Source organism: Arvicanthis niloticus, chromosome 24, assembly GCF_011762505.2.
Source record: "Arvicanthis niloticus isolate mArvNil1 chromosome 24, mArvNil1.pat.X, whole genome shotgun sequence".
Classification (NCBI taxonomy): Eukaryota; Metazoa; Chordata; class Mammalia; order Rodentia; family Muridae; genus Arvicanthis; species Arvicanthis niloticus.
This window is the reverse complement of record NC_133432.1, coordinates 40,199,272-40,219,247: the sequence shown is the minus strand read 5'-3', so window position 1 is coordinate 40,219,247 and position 19,976 is coordinate 40,199,272. Positions and strand designations below refer to the sequence as shown.

The following is a 19,976-nucleotide window of genomic DNA, read 5'->3' as shown; positions in this document are numbered from 1 at the left end:
ACTAGTGCGCGGGAATCAACCACTCTTTGAATGGCAGCCCCAGACAAAGACGTGCAGGCCTTCTTATAGGGAACCCATAGAACTCTCTAGAAGGATTAGGTAATCTAAACTTTCATGGGTGGGTACTAGGGGGTCACAGATGGTTAGTGGTCTGCATTCCTGTCATGCACATGTAACCATAGGATAAGATAGAGCTGCCCAGCATAGACGACCCAGTCTGAGACAAGACATTTCTCCATTTTTGTGATTATCTCCAGGCTGTTCTGTGGGAAGGGGTTTTATGATCTTGTTCTGGATTTTATGGTCTGTTCCTGGAGCTGGTGTCTTACAGACTTTTTTTCAAAATCAGGCCTGGTTCTTAAATGGAGACAAATGGGGTTTATGTTGTCTGTTCACATACATGTACACAAGCATGTACATTCATACCTGCTCACATAAACACACATATGTATATGTACATGCTCTCACACACATGCACATGCGCTCACACACACTTGCACACATAAACTTAGGTACATATACTCATACACACTCATAATTAAAGTGAGCTCCTAAGCTGCTTCCCAGGCTTCTGTGAATCATTTACTCCTTAATTTATTTTGTCCTTTAAATCTTTCCCTGTCATCCTTGCATTTCCCATCCCTTTACCATCCTAAAGGCTTTATCTAGTTTACTTATTTTACTTTGTTCCCGTTTAATAACTGAAATCTCAGATTTTTTTTTTTTTTTTTTTGGCATATTCATTGTTAGGATCACACATTTCAGACTTTTTGCTATGCAGAATCTGGAGGCAAAAAAATAAAAAGATTCAAAATTTCACAGCTCACTATTTGGAGAACCAAAATGAGTTTTAAGTAATTTCCCAATCCCCTCTTCTCCACTCCACCTGCCTCCTTAACCAAAGACACGGGAACGTGAAGTTAAGGTGACCAGTTCTGGAGGGATGTGACCCATCTCTGCCATTCTGCCTGGGAGATCCTCTCCGATGGCCATGACATAAAGTAGCCAGCTAAATGCTGTCATATGCAACTCTCTCTTCCTTCCTCTGAGACAGAGGTTAACTGTGTTGACACAAGAGGGATAAATACAATTTCTGTTGAGTCAGAGTTCAGGGCACCTGTCTTAAAGGAGCCATGGCACATTCCTTGGGCTCTAAGCCAGAGCTCCTGGTGAAGTGGCCTAACTCCAGTCCTTCCTTCCGCTCACTGGGAGTCACAGATGACCACACTCCTCACTGGGTACCATGGTACCTACACGGTATCTCTACTTTTCCCCAGGACAACACTGGGAAGGGACAGTCACTTTTTTCTGATTTTAGAGCAGGGCCTAAGAGCACCATGGTAGCTGCTTCCCCTTTCCTGTCCTGGGAAAGTGTACCGTGGGGCCAGCAGGAAACAGAGGTTGAGCGCAGACAGAGATGTGCTCATGAGGTTTTCTTTCTCCAGTTACTCTTTCCTTCAACATTAGAGCAGTGGTTCTCAGCCTTCCTAATGCTGCGACCCTTTAATACAGGTCCTCATGTTGTGGGGACCCCTAACCATAAAATTATTTTCATTGCTACTTCGTAATTGTAATTTTGCTACTGTTATGAACCATAGTGTAAATATCTGTGTTTTCTGATGGTCTTATGCAACCCTTGTGAAAGGGTCATTCCACCCCTCAATGGGGTCATGACCCCTCAAATCCTGGAATTATACTAAGATGGGCATGTATATGTCTATACATAAACATACATGGGGGCATATAGATAAACATGTATACATGCCTATATATATGCATGCATGTATATACATATGCATAAATAAAAATGTGTATGTAACACACACACATACACATACACACACTTTCTACATAAGGAAAGCCTGGAGTGCAAAGGAGCTCTATAGACCCCCTTGGTGTTACAGCAGGACTATTTATTATTATTATTATTATTATTATTATTATTATTTTGTTATTATTATTTTGTTGTTGTTATTATTATTATTAATCTTTCTCCTTTATGTTAAGTAAAGACTATTTTATTCTCTTCCTTACATGTCTTTTCTGGGCTCTCTGCTTCTCACATAACACAGAAAGAACAACACTAAGTGTGTTGTATGGTTTTGTGTACTTTTTTTAACATTCACTTATTGGTGTGTATGAGACCACAGTGTACATGTGGAGGTCAGAGGAAGTCGGCTCTCTCCTTCCAACATGTGGCTGCCTGGGATGGAATTCAGGTGGTCAGCCTGGTGGCAAACACCTTGGCATTTCACCAGCCCTGTTTTTATTTAAATTTTGTATTTAAGGATTTTCTGGTGGTTTTTTTCTCTACTCCTCCTCTTCCTCTCCTCTTCCTCCTCCTCCTCTTCCTCTTCCTTCTCCTTCTTTACTTCCCCTTCTCCTTTCCTCCCTTCCTTCTTTTCATCCTTCCTTCCTTCCTTCCTTCCTTCCTTCCTTCCTTCCTTCCTTCCTTCCTTCCTTCCTTCTTGTTCTGTTGTTTGTTTTCCTTTTATCTCCTAGAGTTACTTCGTTGAATTGCAGTGTTTCTTTGCCAAGCCCTGGATCCGGGGACTTTTTCACCAGAATCCTTTTGTTTATACCCCACCCCCACCCGCTCCCCTCACTGCTGCAATTTCCTGTGTATAGATGCTATCACTTCCCCTTTAAGGATGAAGACAGAATCCTGGCAAGAGGTTAAAGTGCTCACTCCCTATCACACAGCACCAAACCCCAACTTTCCAATTTCAAGTTCCCTAGACTTTCAGCTGCCCTCCTGCCATCTGATGCAAGCTAAAGTTGAATGGTTGAGTCTTTAAGGTCTGGGTCACTGGGTTGGTCTTTGGGTTGAGTGTCTGTTATCACTGGTCTCCTGGGAGACTCTATACACTGCTGCTTGTAAATTGGCAGTTTTTCACTATTATCAGTGTTGTCTGAGAGTTTTTTTGGAGAGGTGAAATAAAGCAACCATCTCTTCTGACCCACCCTGCATTTATGAGCTTCTGTTCTGGGGTTATTCCCTTCCACCTGATAGCAAGTTTGAAAGAGGAAATATGAAATGGCCTTCGATTATCAATGCCCCAGGTCACGCAAGCTGAATTTGCTGGAGGCTATCTCATTTCATCTCACTCTGAAACCTGCATCTGACCTACTAAGGGAGTCCTACCTTTAGGCGTAGAAGTCCACCTCACCAGGCTGACTTCCCAAGCTCAGGGAGGGATACCCTTTTACTTTAGAGTGCCAAGAGCATTGTTTAAAGGGACAGGGTAACACTGTTAACAAGATGTTTCAGATAGCAAAGCAAAGAGAAAACTTTGGAGCAGAAGCAAATCTATACCCAGGAAGCATTTAAAAAGGAAATTGTACTGTTCTCTTCTTGAAACCTGGGTACTTCTTACAGATTGATTAGTTTTTTTGTTTTTGTTTTTGTTGTTGTTGTTTTGTTTTTTGTTGTTGTTGTTGTTTTTGGTTTTTTTTGTTGTTGTTGTTGTTGTTGTTTTGGTTTTTTTGTTGTTGTTGTTGTGTGTTTTTTTTGTTTTTTTTTTTTGTTTTTTTTTTTTTTTTATACACAGAGACAGGGTTTCTCTGTGTAGTCCTGGCTGTCCTGGAACTCACTCTGTAGACCAGGCTAGCCTCGAACTCAGAAATCCACCTGCCTCTGCCTCCCGAGTGCTGGGATTAAAGGCGTGCGCCACCACCACCCGGCAGATTGATTAGTTTTATGGCCCTTAAATTTTAAGTTTTATAGCATAAACATAAACGTAAGTTGTCCACACTTTTAACTCAATGGTCTTCATTAGCCTCTGAGATATTTATTGCACAGATAGGGTGATAGAGATAGAACCCTTTGTCCTGGCAAGCACTGGATCTGCTGCACTGGTGGCATTCAGGGCCAAGCCTCAGACATCTTGGCAAAGGTTATCCTTATCAGTTTTATCCTGGTGTGCCATTCCTCACCAAACTCACTGCCCATGTATGATGGACATTTGATCTCTCCCTCCCTACTCCTTTCTTACTGAAGGTTTTCCTCCACTGCCCTTTATGTAGCCAGGCAATTCATCTGGTCTTACAGCACCTTCATTCATTAAGCTGTGAACGCCCCAAGGTTGGGAACGTGCCTCTTTCCTTGACCTTACTTCCCAACCTTGACTGGGACACAGAAGAACCCCAGCAAGTGCAGCACGGGAGAAGGATGCCGGCCCTTCATGGAGATGGCTTGCTCCTACTTCTTCAACGGTGGTCCTCAAACTTCCTACTGCTGTGACCCTCTAATACAGTTCCTCACGTTGTGGTGACTCTAAGCCACAAAGTTATTCTCAGTGCTACTTCATAACTGTGACTTTGCTACTGTTATGAATCATACTGTAAATATCTGTTTTCTGATGGTCTTAGGTGACCCCTATGAAGGATTTTTTATTTTGACTCCCAAAGGGGTTAGGACCCACAGGTTAAGAACTACTGCTCTAAATACACGCTCCGGGCTCCTGTGGCAGTCAAGGTTTCAGAGGGCTGTGGAGGTCACAGGGGAGCCAGCCCTCCCTGAGGCAGTCAGCAAAGTATGGCTTCGGCCATCACATCCGGCCTGCTGTCCCTTCCTCCTGCTGCTGGTCCTTTTCCATGAGCTGCTCCCCTGTCTAAAGCCGTTGTCATTAGCCAGAGCCTAGGAAGGTCCGTTAAACAAAACAGTACTGACTCCACTTCCTGTTGTTTTTCCTCTTTTATTTTTCCTCTGAAGTAGGGAAAAAAAAAAAAAAAAGCATTTTGAACTTAGTTTGAAACATGTCCAAAGCTGTTGTTGGAATTCACCTTTGAGCCCTTTGTGAATCAAGAAAATCAACCTCAAGAGGTTAGAGCAACATGTCCCGACATCTCGTTGCTTGCCAGCCTTTGACCTACATATTTCAGTTTGTCTGGAACTCCTCCTCCTCTTCTTCCTCCTTCTTCTTCTCTTCTTCTCCTTCTCCTTCTCCTTCTCCTTCTCCTTCTCCTTTTCCTTCTCCTCCTCTTTCTCCTCCTCCTCCTCCACCTCCTCCTCCTCCTCCTCTTCCTCCTCCTCCTTCTCCTTCTCCTTCTTCAGAGGAAGAACTGCCTGTCTTCTGATGAAGTACTAGCTAGGTACATATATTTGTTTAAGTATATGAAGACAACTCCTAAAGTCTAAACCTGTTTCTAGAATTCACCAGAACTCTGAAACACACTGTTCTCTTGTGTCTACCTTTATTTCCTGTGCACTCACTGGTCAGTAGGATGTTCCTCCAGCAGATACATTCCTGAGCCCTCACTGAATGCCAAGAGCTAGACCAGGCTCTGGGGACACAAGAACCAGTAAGAAATGAGTCACATCCCAGCCAGGGAGAGTGATAAGCAGAGGATACTAAGACTATCTGGGGAAAACAGATTCATAACACAGAGTGGTATAGAGTGGGGGAAGGGTATAGAGGAGCCCGGGGGAGCCAGAAATGCTGCTCCATGGGAGCTAGGAAGTGTGGTGGTGGGGTCCAACAAAGCAGGGGGCTGGGGATGATGGAATGAACAGAACTCCAGGACGGGGTGGGGTGGGAAGTCAGGCTGAGAGCCACCCAAACTGGGAGGAACTCTTGAGGGTCAACACCTGCAATCCAGTTCGCTGAGAGGGGAGGGGAGGGATGGAGCTGGCCCTGCAGCAGCCTGTGGGAAGCCCTTAAACTCTACAAGCACACAATGGTCTTCTAGTGGCCTTTTAGAAATTGCCAGTTGACACCTACACTGGGGACAAGCCTGAAAGGGCAGAACGGTGCAAAAAGTGTTAACCATCCAGGCAGAGGTTAAAGGAGCCTCCTGTTGGGAAGAAAGTGAGGGAATTGAGGATATTATCAATTCTAAGAATGGTAATTGCTGGAGTATGGCTGCGGATATATGGCACAGGGGTAGGAGGGGATGTTAGGTGAGTTTCCAAACAAAAAACACAGGTGACCAAGAAAATGCCAGCAATTCAGAAGTCAGGAAGATTCCAGTGTGGACCAGTTAAACACAAGGGTCTGGAGTGCCTAGCTTCTCTGCTGTGTAACTGCATGCACTACCCAGCTTAGGCACTAATGTGGACTTGAAAATTATGTCTGTTTAAAATTTGAGAATGATAATATAGGTGTCAATTAACTTTTAGGCATTAATTAATAACACCTACTTTAAAAAAAAATACAAGGTTGCATAAATATAGACAAAAACAGATATATAGCTACGGCATGTGTGTGTGTATGTGTGTTGACCTCACCTTGCTAATGAGCAGTACGAAATATTGTATGAAAATTTGCATCAGGAGATGTATTTGTGGGGCCAAAAAGGTAGATCATGGCTTAACAGCACTGACTGCTCTTCCAGGGGTCCCCCATTCAGTTCCTAACACTCATGTTGGGTAGCTCACAACCACCTGCAACTCCAGATCCAGGGGATCTGATGCCCTCTTCTGGCCTCTGTGGACACTGCATTCATATGTCTGTGCCCCCTACACAGACACACATCAGTTCTGCTTTTTAAAATAATAAAAGTAAATCTTTTAAAAAAAAAAAAAAAGCAAAACCATAAAACATTTTGTGATGATTTGTATATGCTTGGCCCAGGGAGTGACACTATTTGGAGGTATGGTCTTGTTGGAGTAGGTGTGTCACTGTGGGTGGGGGCTTTTTAATACACTTGTCCTAGCTGCCTAGAAGCCAGTAGAAGGGTAGCAGCCTTCAGATGAAGATGTAGAATTCTCAACTCCTCCTGAACCATGCCTGCCTGGACTCTGCCATGCTCCTACCTTGATGATAATGGGCTGAACCTTTAAACCTGTAAGCCAGTCCCAATTAAATGTTGTCCTTTATAAGACTTGCCTTGGTCATGGTGTTTGTTCACAGCAGTAAAACCCTAACTAAGACACATTTGCTCTTTAAAAAGAGAAAAATATAGCCTTGAGTCCATATCAAGACTTTTTTTTATGTGTATGAGAGTTTTGCCTGCATGGATGTATGTGTACCACATGTGTGCAGTAATTACAGAGGACAAAAGAGGGCATTGGATTCCCTGAAACTGGAGTTACAGATGGTTATGAGCTGCCATGGGAAGGCTGGGAACTGAACCTGGGTCCTCTCCAAGAGCAGCCAGTGCTCTTTCATACTGTGCCATCTCTCCAGCCCAAGGAAGATTTTTGACAATGACAAGATATGAGGAGAAGACTTAAGTGATTGGTCTATTTGGTTTGGGCAAAGAAGAGAGCCAGTTTATGGGTAACCAGAGCCCTCTTGTATCTTCTGGTACTGAATAAAGTCACATTAACTGTCAAGAAGCTCTAGCAAAATGTATCTAAACCATAAGAAGCTCTAGAAACATGTATCTAGTGTGTTTGCCCTGCCCTGTTTGTTTGCTCTGCTTAAGCATGAAATTGCAACATTCTCTTTCCTTTAAATGTGCACATCATTAAGGTTAATTTTAAAGTCTTTAAAGAAGAAATTAAATCATAGACATTTTCTAGGGAAAAGAGGCTTAGTGCGCCTCTCTGTGTATCATAGGGTGTGTTGCCTTCCAAACAGGCAAGGAACTATTGTATTAAACCTGCTTGACATGCTCCTACAATCGCAGACAACTCAGAGAACTTCTAAGATAGTTTAATGAATTGTATTTCTCAATTGTATTTCTGCTTCCCCTGGAATTGCCAAGGTTTAAGCATTTCTGTGACTCAGTTAAAGTACTTGGCAACTATTGCTCTATATTAACTAGTTAACTCATTTATTTCTTTAATGCATTCCTGAGAAGTGAAGCTAGGGCCTCATACATGTTAATGCTGTATCAACGGGCTACATCTCCACCAGTTCCTGAAGAATAAATATCTTGGGTACTTGACAAATATGGTATTTCAGTCTCCTTTATGAAGTGCATTATAAAAATTCAAATTGATTCTCTTTAAAATGTTTATAAAGACTTATTTTTTAATTTTGTGTGTGTGTGTGTGTGTAGATATGTGTATGTGTGTGGATGTCTGTGTGGATACGTGCTTGTGTAGGTATGTTTGTGAGTTTCTGTGTGGGTATGTGTGTGAGTGTATGTGCAGATACTTGTCTGTGAGTGCAAGTGTCTGCAGAAGGCAGAACAGAACAAGGCATCACATCTCTTAGAGATGGAGTTACAGGGTGCTGGGAATTGGACTGAGGTCTTCTGGACAAGCAGTATGTGCTCTTAACCACTGAGTCATCTCTCTAGCACACTAGATTTTTCAAAATTCTTCAATATTTTTAAAAGAATTGTTTGTTTATTTTACATATATGAGGACATTGTAGCTGTCTTCAGACATGCCAGAAGAGGGCGTCAGATCCCATTACAGATGGTTGTGAGCCACCATGTGGTTGCTGGGAATTGAACTCAGGACCTCTGGAAGAGCAGCCAGTGATCTTAACTACTGAGCCATTTCTCCAGCCCAAAATTCTTCAATTTTTAAGAATTTCTAAATTGTCCCACTACCATAAACTTGTAAAGCCTTATCTCTCAATTTAGAAAAAGCCAGTTAATTCTAATAATAAATAAAAGCCTGACAAAAAAATATAAAAATACGAGGCCGGGTATTTTGAGAAGAATTACTGTGTAAAAAGTGGGGAACCACAAGATAGTGTTTGGGAAATTATGCATCGACCTCTGTGTCCTTACAAAAGCTACAGAAAAGCCACAGCACTCGTGGGTGGAAAAAAAAAAAAAAAACTGGCCTTCCTAATAGGATAACATTTCCTAGAGGTGGTGCAAGAGTTGATCCTTTGTGGACAAACTTGTTCAACAACAAGAAAAATACAGGTTTGTGTAGAGCAGAGCGATTACCGGCTTAATGAGAACCTTGCTGGTTTTCAGGCATCTGCCTGCTTTGAGGACAGTTTCTAGAAAAACTTGCATTATGTCTTAACTTCATTTGCCTACCTGCAGCCATGGATACAGGGCACTAGGTGACAAAAAAAATAATTTCTTTATCCACCAGTGTGTAAATTACAAAGCCAGTTCTTTGGGTAGTGTGGGGCTCCCGAGCCCGTGCAAGCTGTGGGAGGTTATTTCCCAGTGTTGACCTGAGCATTCGCAAGGGTGATTGGTTATGCATGAGGTGACCTGTAGGGACTGGAGGACCCAGATAGCAGAATGCAAGAATTTAAGGCACACCTTAAGTCCAACTGCTAGTTCCTCAGCAATGCTCAAGCGGCTTGTGGGGAGATGATGCTGTTTGCAAAGAAAGGGCTGGCTTTACAACAGAGCTAAAGCAGTGGCTCTCAACCTGTGGGTCTCCACCCCTTTGGGGGCTGCATGTCAGATATTTATGATTCATAACAGTATCAAAATTACAGTTATGAGATAGCAACAAAATAATTTTGTGATTGGGGGGGTCACCACAACATGAGGAACTGAAATAAAGGGTCACACCATTAGGAAGGTTGAGAACCATTGAGCAAAAGGTTAGTGGTGACTGTTAGTAAGGAGAGATGAGGTAAAGACAAGATAAATGTATGGACCTCATTCCTTCAGAGTCACGATTCACAGGCCTCAGGATCCATTATGCCTTTGTTGGAAAGATATCTACTCCAAATTGTCCTGGCCAGCAGGGCATTAAACAGGGGTCTGGGGAGGTCACCTGAAAGAGAAGATGGGGGACAGGCGAATGCAAAGAATGGCGATCTGTCTATAGGCTGATCAAATCGCAATTTTTACTTTTTCACACAGGGGTTATATACACAAAAAGGCGGGATGTGGAGGAAGGGGATGACACAGGAGTGTATGTGTTTAGGGGGAGTACAGCTATCTTCCAGAACAGAGTACCAGCTGAGTGAAGCTTCAGGGGACAGGTCACTCTGACTCCACCTATGATTCACTTGTCCCTAAGTTGATATTATCCATCAAGGTTACTTATCTCCAAGGTTTATGACTGAGACCTGGCAGCTTTCCACCAAAGCTGCTTGTTTACAATAGCTTCTAGCCATCTGTTTCAGGTTTTTTTCACAGAGACCCAAGACTGTGCTAGCAGGCTGACTTTAAGCCTATGGCTGATTCCAGGCCTTCAGAGTACAAGCAGAGATGCCCCTGACACCAAATTTTTTAATGTCTTTTACTGCCTATTGCCTTTGCCTCCTCCTCCTTCTAAGTTAGAATAATTAACATATAATTTAATTTTTATTAATATTTTATTCATTTTGTGGTGTTGGTGGGGTCAGGCCTAGGGTCTCATGCCTACCGTGTACCGTTCCACCCCTGATCTTCGTCTCTCCCTGTCTTTATTTTTTTATACCTTCACAGACTCTCTTACTGATCTCACTCAGTGGCTGACTCCACCAACCATCGGCTCCACCCAGCCATGTGAGATGCTTCACAGGAATGTGTCACCTCCTGGGCTGAGGACAGGCTCTGGGGTTGGACTTGGGTGGGAAACAGAACACCAGGCAAAGATCCCAGTCAACAGTGCTTGCCTTTGTTGGTGAGGCTATGAGATTTCTTTTTTCCTCTTCTTCTTCTTCTTTTTCTTTATTTTGTTGTGCTTTCCAAATAGTCTGATTAAAAACCAAAACGTGTTTCTTTTAAAATCAAAGGAGGATGAATGTTAAGAAGGCTAAATTATCTTTTTTTTTTTCAGCCTGGCTACCATGCAAGTATCACTCTTTACATTGTGATCCAACTATAACTCATAGTACAAGATATTAATGGGTACAAGTATCATGACAAGGGTACAAGAACCACCAATGGCCTGCTTCTAGAGTTACTATAGGTTCTTATCTTCATCATTGTGAATGTATAATGTGCATTTATACTTGTACTTTACAAGAGTAGAAAACACTGGTTTGGTGTACACCTTTCCTGCCTTCTAGGCTATGATGTAAAATAAATCCTATTTCTGTCTAGAAAATGAAAAAAGAAGAGAAGGATGGGTACGCTCACTTGAGATAAGGATTCTGAAAGAAGTAAAGTTGAATATTTCTTAATGCTCTCCTTGGTAGGAGGGCTCTCACTTTTAGTCGATCTAATTACGTGAGGCTAGGATTCTGAAATGGGCAGACACAGATCACACACCACCATCTTGTGCAATACATGGTGTGTTCAGAACCTAACATGGAATTTAATTCTGAGCAAAAGTAAAATGATGGTGCTTTTGGTTTGTTTGTTTGTTTGTTTGTTTGTTTGCAAGGCAGGTTTTCTCTGTGTCACTCTACTGGCCTTGAACTCAGAGATTTGCTTGTCTTTGCCTCCTGGGTGCTGGGATTAAAGGTGTGTGCCGCCACTGCCCAACTTGATGGTGCTTTATTTCAACATTTGGCAAGAAGCAAGAAATTATCCATTCTATATGAACACCTACTGAAATTTCTCATGTGCTTCTGTTGTTTCTCCTAGTTGAACAGAGGTAGTGACCAAGGGAAAATTCTGTGTACAGTGATTAGGGACCAGAAAAAGAGGAGGCAGAAGCAAAGAGAGGGTCTAGAAGTGATTGGAAACTCTAGTGTAGGAGGTGGGAAATGGTATTTTTTTAGATTTTGCCATTAAAGGAAGACTAGATTTGTCTCTCATTAATAATGATTTCTGATACAGGTTCGGGCATGGTCCCTTTCACAAATCACCTTCCTCTGGGCAGTGTCTGCATGTTTTCCATACATGTCTTGTCATCAGACTGGGGAGGGTCCTTTGTTGGGTGTCTTGATCGGGAACACCAACGTCCGATCAGATAAAATGTATAGTCATAAGAAAGGTGGCATTTAAGTTGCCAGACACAGCCACCTAGCACTTGTGTGTATGTCCATGCTGTTATTATCTGTTTTATGTGCCAGTGACACCTCTCATTTAAACATTCCAAGCATCATTTACGTTGCTGGAGGAAGCAAGGCATTGATGGAAGAAACAAGGTGGCTTCCATGTTCTGGACCAGAAAAGCAAGACACCAGAGTCTTAATGACTTGGGCTCAGTAAACAAAACTCTGTGTCCATTCAAAGCCAAAGTTTAAATTTTTTTGAAATCTGAATAAAAATGATTTAAATATACATAAAATTAACTCAAATGGGGTTACTATGAAAGACATCCCTAAAGCAATGCAGAGTCCTTTGCTTAAGTCCAGGATTGACAGGGTCCTCCTAACAAGGTAGGTGTTGAAGTTTGGGTCAACCCATAAATACACAAACGCTGTAGAGCTTTAATAAAACTATGGTCGTGTCCTGTGAAGATGCATGTGCTGTTTGTTTGGACCTTTGGCTCTCTGATGGCTAGCACATTTATCTACACAGCAGAGGTGGCCTGCCCTGTGTTGAGATGTGTTTTTAAGCAGGAAGGAAGCTCTAAGGGGTGGCTTCCCAGGGTATGACAGATCAAGAAGCCATGTCAAAGATGGAATGTGTAAGGGACTCTGGTCAAAGAGGCCAGACCTATGGAGAGTCACAAGTAGCTCCAGAAAGGGCAGAGGACACCAGCCAAAAGATGTCTAAGAAGTAAATATGGCTTCATTTGGTGAGAGTAGTTTCAAGCCCTCAGGTATTTGTTGTTGTTGTTGCTGTTGTTTTTCCACTTGGCAAACAGTGGTACGTTTCAGTCAGAAATCTAGAAACTCAGGCACTGCAGCCTGGAAGTAGCATTTAAGACCATGCTGAACTTTGACCCAGAAATGGGTAGAACGCACTAGGACAAAGAGATGCTGAGCTCCGGGCAGACAGTCAGGGAAGGCTTAGGTTTAGCTGCCATGGGCACACAGGCAGAAAGTTGAAATCTTCAGTGACACTAACGATGATGACAGGCCACACGAATGCTCCAGCAAGCCTGGAGACAGTAGTCACTCACTGACCTAGTTTTGGAAACCACCTTTCCCAGGACTAAAACTTTCTCTGGGGTAAAAATACCTCAAAATCTTTAGTTATGTTAGGAGTGCAAATCTCAGTTCTATCTATTCAGTAGAAAAATAAAACAAACTATTGGTCTTTCCCTGACTGGGTTCATATGAGTGAGTCAGGGCTAAAGAAAGGTTTGTTTATGGTGTGCCTGATTATTTTTTTTAAGATGTATTATCTATATCTATATATATATATCTATATATATATCTATATCTATATAAGAGTATACTGTGGCTATCATCAGACACAGCAGAAGAGAGAATCATTACGGATAGTTGTGAGCCTCCATGTGATTTCAGGGAATTGCACTCAGGAGCTCTGGAAGAGCAGTCAGTGCTCTTAACCACTGCACCATCCTGGTGTGTCTGATTTTTTTTAAAGGAGTCTCCAGAAGCCCTGCAAAAGTGTCCCAGTAGGTCTTACCATACCTTGGGAATAGACCAGGCAATTTCTGGCATTTTGCTGAGACTTCCAAAATTAAATGAGGAAAAATAAAATACAATAGCAAGTAAGTTGGGTTGCAAGTCGGTAAGAACCGGTCCCAGGGCTATTTGTAAAGGTTTTGCATACCAGGGCCATTTGTAAAGGTTTTGCATACGAATGACAATTATAAATCCTAGCTTCTCAATTATATAAACCTCCAGCTGTTCAGATAAAGGAATGTATGTAGTTCATGAGAAGGATTACTGACTGGAGCCAAAACTTTTTAAAACTTTAAACATCTTTTTACATTTTGTTATGGATTACCAACTTGTTTTAAGAGGCCAGAGCCAGCTTTTAAGAATGGAATACTTGTTAAAAGTAGTTATTTTTTGAGCTGAGCAGTGATGGTACATGCCTTTAATCCCAGCACTGAGGAGGCAGAGGCAGACTCTCTGTAAGTTGGAGGCCAGACTGGTTTACAAAGGGAATTCTAGGACAGACAAGGCTATATAAAGAAACCCAGTATTGAAAAACAAAACAAAAAAACCCAAAGAGCTATTTTCTACATGTTTAAATTATGCTGCCATTGTAGGGGCTAGAGAGGTGTCTTGGTGGGTAGGATAACTTGCTGCTCCTCCAGAGGACCCCAGTTGTGTCCCCAGCACCCATATAGGTGACACACATCCTCCTGTAACAGCAGTTTCAGGGGATCCAGCACCCTCTTTTGGCTTCTGTGGTCACTCATACATGATGTACACACTTAGAGACATTAAATACAGTTGAATATATATGTCACTTTTTATCCACATATAAATAAAGTATTTAATATATGATTTTATACAGGCATAGAGTGTTTAATATATATTTAATTTTATAAATTATATACAATGTATATGTGTATCACATGGTTATTTTTCTGCCAGCCCCCAGTTCTTTGGAATCACTCAGTCCTTCATTTGCCAACATCTGAATTTTTCTTAATGAAAGGCTCCATGGTGTTTGTGGGATTACTTACCACATTGTTATGAAATTAGCTCCCAAACCCAAAGGTGCTCAGGTTTCTTATAAGAAACACGTAGTATTTAGATTAGTCTAGGTACACTCTCCCATAGGCTTTAAGCCATCTCCAGATGGTCTGTGCTGTCTCACACAGCACAAATGCTGTGTAAATAAAAGTGTTGTCTTTAAAAAGCGAAGACAAGGACAACATGTTATTCATACATATTCCGTGCTGCTGCAAGCCCAGAATATTTGTGTGCGTAGGCATGTGGTGTATGCACATGTGTCCTTGTGTGTGGTATATGCACATGTGTGCGTAGGAGTGCACATCCATGCATGACTTCAGAGGCCAGAGGAAGACATCATGTATCCTGCTCTGCCTCTTTCCATTTTACTCCTTTGAGACAGGGTTTCTAACAGAACCTAGAGCTAGGCTGGGGGCCTTGAGCCCCAATGACCCCCTGCCTCCACCCTGTGTTTCAGATCTGTTTGCCTCATAATTATTCTTGGGAGTAAAGAACTCGGACACATAGTAGGTGCGTGCCTGAGAGGAAAAGCAAGTAAAATATATTTCTTGTTGCTACAATACTAGGGTCGAACCCAGAGCCTCATACATGCTAAGCACACATTCTGTTATGCAATTACATCTATAGTCCTGGGAAACAGACTTTTAAGAGTCCCGAAGAATTTGGGCAGAAGGAAACTGAAATAGGGGTGAGCAGATGGCAGAGTAAAAGCAACCAAAAGAGCAGAGGGTTTTAGCTTTAAGCTAGGCATCTTTGTTAATTGCTATGAATGCCATGAGCTATCTACTGAACATCTTCATTTTTTTAAAATAATGTGTGTATGGGAATGGAGTTATGTGCAGATTAGTACCCATGGAAGGCAGAGGCATGGATCCCTTAAAACTGGAGTTACTGGTGGTTCTGAGTTTCCTGACATGCGTACTGGGAACTGAACCCAGGTCCTCTGCAAGAGCAGCAAGCGCTTTGAGCCACTGAGCCACCTCTCCAGCCTCATCATCATTGCATTTTTAGGAACTGAGGAAAGATATTCTCAGTTATAACCACAAACAGAGAATACCTTGGGCACAATTGACTTTGTGCCGTTCCCTAAAGGTGGTTGATTGGTGATGTTTGAAGAAAGAAATCAGAGGAGTCATGTGACTAGGTGATTTTCATCATATCCTCTCTGTTTAAAAAATTCAGTGAAGCACTAAAGAATAAGAAATATTTGCAGATGTGTGTTAGCACCAGGCTAGCAAGATTCAGAAACAAATTGGGAAAGGTCTATTCAATATATAAAATGTACCATGTCTTCATAAATTAGAATTAGGATGACGTGAAAAAGATCAGTTTATTAGATTTATTGAACTATGGAGATGCTTAAGATACAATGGTCATTATGATAAAAGTATCCAATTACCTATTTATACTTATTTATAATTACTTATAATCACAATTAGTGATTTATAATTACTTTGGGTTTCCTTCAACCCAGAACTTAACATCCTTATTCTGTCAGCTACCTGAGAAAATGAATGAATAAATAAATAAATAAATAAATAAATAAATAGTTTAATTTGTGCACACTGGTAGAAAGCTTGCCTAGAAAGCACAAGGTACTAGGTCCTGTCTCCACCACTAGAAAATAAAATCACAAAAAATAAAATAAAATAAAAAAATTTAAAAAGGTGAAATTTTATTTTTGCCTCTTGTTATAAAGAGAAAAGTCAGACATAACATCAGAACTGAGGATGATTCTTGTTTAAATATACTGAACTAAATTTTCTTTGACTGACTGCCATTCATAACAGCCAATTTAAATATTTCAAATGGATAGTTCACTCGTGTGTGTGTGTGTGTGTGTGTGTGTGATTTAATTTCAGCTTTGAAGAAATAAAAATATTTTTTTTGTTCACTACTCCCTAAAAATTTAATGAGAGCAAATTCAAGATGTTGTCACTTCCCCCTTAAGAAAATGTATTGAGTGAGATTCCTGTCTGTCTGTATTCCCTTTGAGGAGAAATGACTTGGGAAGGAAGGAAATTACATGTGGTACATTATGAATCCCTGTACCCCTCTCTTGCATCCTTTGATGTTTAGAGAATCAAGACACCTGAGATACCTCAGGAATAGGATAGGACTTTTGATGATGCATTAATCATTTTCTTTTTGTTAAATTTATTTGTTAATTTTATATATGTACTATATTCACATCATTTCCCTTCCCCTCCTCCCTCCAACCCTCCCCATGCCCCCTCCCCAAAATATGGCTTCTTTTTTAAATTAGATTTATTTGTTTTATTTTATGTGTATGTGTGTTTTGCCGGTGTATCAGTGTGTGCAGCATGTGCATTCCTCGTGCCCGTGGAGTTCAGAAGACAGCATCAGACCTTGGGAACAAGAATTGTGAGCTGCCGTGTGGATACTGGGTCCTCAACAAGTAGTGCTCCTAACGTGGAGCCATCTCTCCACTCTGCCTCTGCTGAGCTATATTTCAGTGATTAATTTTTCTTCAATTATTACTGGGTCTAATAATTTCAGTCTTGGGAAACATCTGATTTCACTTTCAAATGCATTTTAATGTGAAAAGCCTTTTCACAGAACTTGCTATTGTGGAAAATACTTCCCAACAAACACCAGTAAAAATCTGAATTCCACCTTGGCTCTTTTCACTTGGCTTCAGTGCCTCTGAGAGAAGACAGACAGACAGTCAGACAGACAGATACAGAGAGACAGACAGACACAGACAGACATACACACAAACACACATAGAGACAGACAGACAGACAAATACAAAGAGAAACAGACACACATACAGAGAGAGGCAGACACAGAAATCAATTACTTCATCTGACTCACGCTGTATGCAACTAGACAGCATAAGAGGTAGTGTGTGTGTGTGTGTGTGTGTGTGTGTGTGTATTTGGCTGTGTGTCAGTGCGTACATAAAAGGGCATGCGTGCACACAGATTGTTGAGGACACGGCCCTAGGGCATGGCTAAGGAGGATATTAAAGACTTGAGATTTCTGCATCAAGAAAAGAATGCAGGTCTTTACAACATAAATAGAGCAAGGGAAAGGGGAACAGAGGGCAAAAAGTTTGAAAATCTGGAAGCAGAAGGGAAAAAAAGCTGTGGCCAGGGCAAGCAGGAAGCTGGTTTTTTCTCAGACCACCAAACCCGGTGAACTTTTTAGTGGGAAGCAAGTCAGCGCCCGACAAACACAACATTTATTTGTGATCGGCTGAATGGCGGACGCCATCGCTGCTGAGATTGAAGCTTGTTTTCTAGACCTCTGGCCCTCCAGCCAGGCTTCCTGAATTTCTGGAGAAGTCATCTGCCAGGTGGAGCACAGGATGGAAGGGTGGGTCGGGACGATCCAGGCTTCCCGGCACTGCTGCCTGACCGCACACGCCCACAACCGGTTCCTTCCTGGTCACGGCTGGTGATCTCTCATGTCCCTTCTAGCCAATTTCAAGTTGGCCGCCAGCCAAATATGAATCCAAAAGGATGTGTACGAGTGCGCAGCTCGAGTCACAAAGAGAAAAGTGTAAAAATATTTCACCCAAACTGGTTTTAAAAAAATCTCTAAATGTTGTGAGAAATTCTGGGAAATGGGACTCGCAGTTTGCGTCGGTTTTCAGTCTTACACGGTTTGTGTTTGCTTTACAGCTGGACACCAATAAAACAGAAATTTCACACTTGATACCACTTTTACTGTCATTCGCAAGAGCCAGTGTGTCACATCTCCCCTAGTCTCCAGCCCCTAACGATTTATTCTGGACACCGCCCCCCCCAACCCCACCCCTGTGCTATTAACAGTAGAGGGAGGAGCTACTTAGTAATTCTACACCTGTTCAAGTCCCCGCCCACCAACTTGTTAAGCTTCCCAAACAAGTGTAGGACCAAGCATGAGAACTTCCAGTCTCTGGAGCTGGGGCAGGAGGTGGTTCTGGTCGCCACTGGGATTGGCTTTGACGCGTTTTGTTCAGAGTCTCCAATGAATCTACTACAATGGCCGTTGATGACAGCAATTTATATTCCAGAACAAAGAACAAGTTAAATTCATCTCAAAATGAATTTAAATCATTGAGACGGAGCAGCCTGCCACTTGAACTTCCCATCGGAAATCACATTAAAGGGAAACTTCAAAGAAACATCAAAAACCTGGAACCTTTTCACCTGAGGCGTCCCAAAAAGAGACCGTCCATATTCCCAGGTAGGAATTGTTTGGATTCGTGCTTTCCTGTTAAAATGAAACAAACAAACAAACAAAAGCAATGATACAATTAAATTGTAAATAACGTGGGTACTTTTTGACCACTGGAACTGCGACTTTTTAAGCGTGACCTTAAGGAGTCTCTCAATTATGTCCTTGAAGAGTTAGAACTGTCTTTGCATTTCAAAGCGCCGTGGGTCTTTTTCTTTTTATCTGATTGGCTGTGAGTCCTGTCAGGCTCCGTTGTTGGTAGGCAGCTGGGCAGTTGTGGATTGTTAGCATCCTCGGGTTTGTGGAACTGCTTTGCTTGCAAGCCTAGGAATCCTGTGTAGCATTGCGTGCCCAAGGTTGGATTGTTGAATGAAGCTGGCGGGTTTTGTTTTTTAATGTGCGCCAGAAATCGACAGCAGTAAGTTCTCCTGTGCGTGCTTCAAATTCCAACCCTGCATCCGAGCCTGAGACCGTTTGTAGGCTCCGGCTCAAATCAACCATGTGGTCGGGGTGTGGGGGTGGGGTAGGGATGGGGTGTGTATTAAATGACAGGAGAAACTTGAATCTCAGTCTTGAGAAGGGTCTGTGACATTGGCCTTAGACATTCTTCGGGGAGTTTATTACGGATACGGTTAGAGAGCAGAAGCCACCTGCCACGGGAACCCTAACTGTTCACCCAGCTGTGCTGAGTGACCTCTGCGGTTTGAATTATTTAAATGACTTGATTTCAATGCCACTTGCCTTGGAATTTCTAGGAAACACTGGATACGGGGTCTTTTTGGTTGTGGTTTGCTGTTGTATTGCAGTTTTTAAAATGTAGAATAGATTTCTGGCAATGCAGAAGGCTGGCTCTGTTGTGTTAGAAAATGAGAAAATAACGCACTCCAATATTATCTCGTAAAAATAATATTGGGTTTCCCCAGTCACTGACTCTTTATACTGCTTTAGGGAATTAAGTAGAAAATAATTTGGGGACCTAGGGGCACCAGGTCACAAACTCAAGTTACAGTTCTTTTATTTTTTATTTTATACATATACAAGATGCCTTGGGACTGGAGTTACACATAGTTGAGAGATACCATGTAAGTGCTGGGAATCAAATCCACAATCCTCCAAAAGAACAAGTGGCCTTAACCACTGAGCCCCAACACACACACACACACACACACACACACACACACACACACAAAGAGTTACTTTTTTTATTTTCAGAGATGTTGTTTATTGAGTTTCTTGTTATTTCTCTGTTCTTGTGCTCTTTTGGTGGTGTGTGTGTGGGGGGGGGGGAGATGAGAAGACCAAGGTTAGAATCGTCCTAAGGATGGGAGCTTTGAATGTTTTGGGGAAGGAGAGAGGGGGTGAGACGGCAGCTACTGGGAGGGGTAGCTTTTGGATGTCTAAGGTAAAGCCATCTTTGGACCTGGAACGTCTGAGATCACCCACCCTGTAATGTGGTAGTTTGAATAATAATGGTCCCATAGGCTCAGGTATTTGAATGCTTAGGGAATGGCCCCATTTGAA

At 42.1% G+C, this 19,976-nt stretch overlaps 1 protein-coding gene across 4 annotated transcripts in view; it reads left to right on the top strand.

Moving 5' to 3' along the window:
• The window catches only part of Fry (FRY microtubule binding protein), a 374,882-nt gene that overhangs the window by 64,112 nt on the left and 290,794 nt on the right, over window positions 1-19,976 (top strand). For 2 of the 4 annotated variants that reach the window (XM_076923841.1, XM_076923840.1), the window contains exon 1: window positions 18,168-18,464. The exons of 1 other annotated variant lie outside the window; for it this stretch is intronic. In XM_076923841.1, the coding sequence (XP_076779956.1) occupies window positions 18,260-18,464 (205 nt within the window). In that variant the 5' untranslated portion in view covers window positions 18,168-18,259. Of the gene's footprint in view, window positions 1-18,167; window positions 18,465-19,976 lie in introns of those variants that run through there. One more of the 4 variants, XM_076923845.1, reaches the window with a different exon arrangement.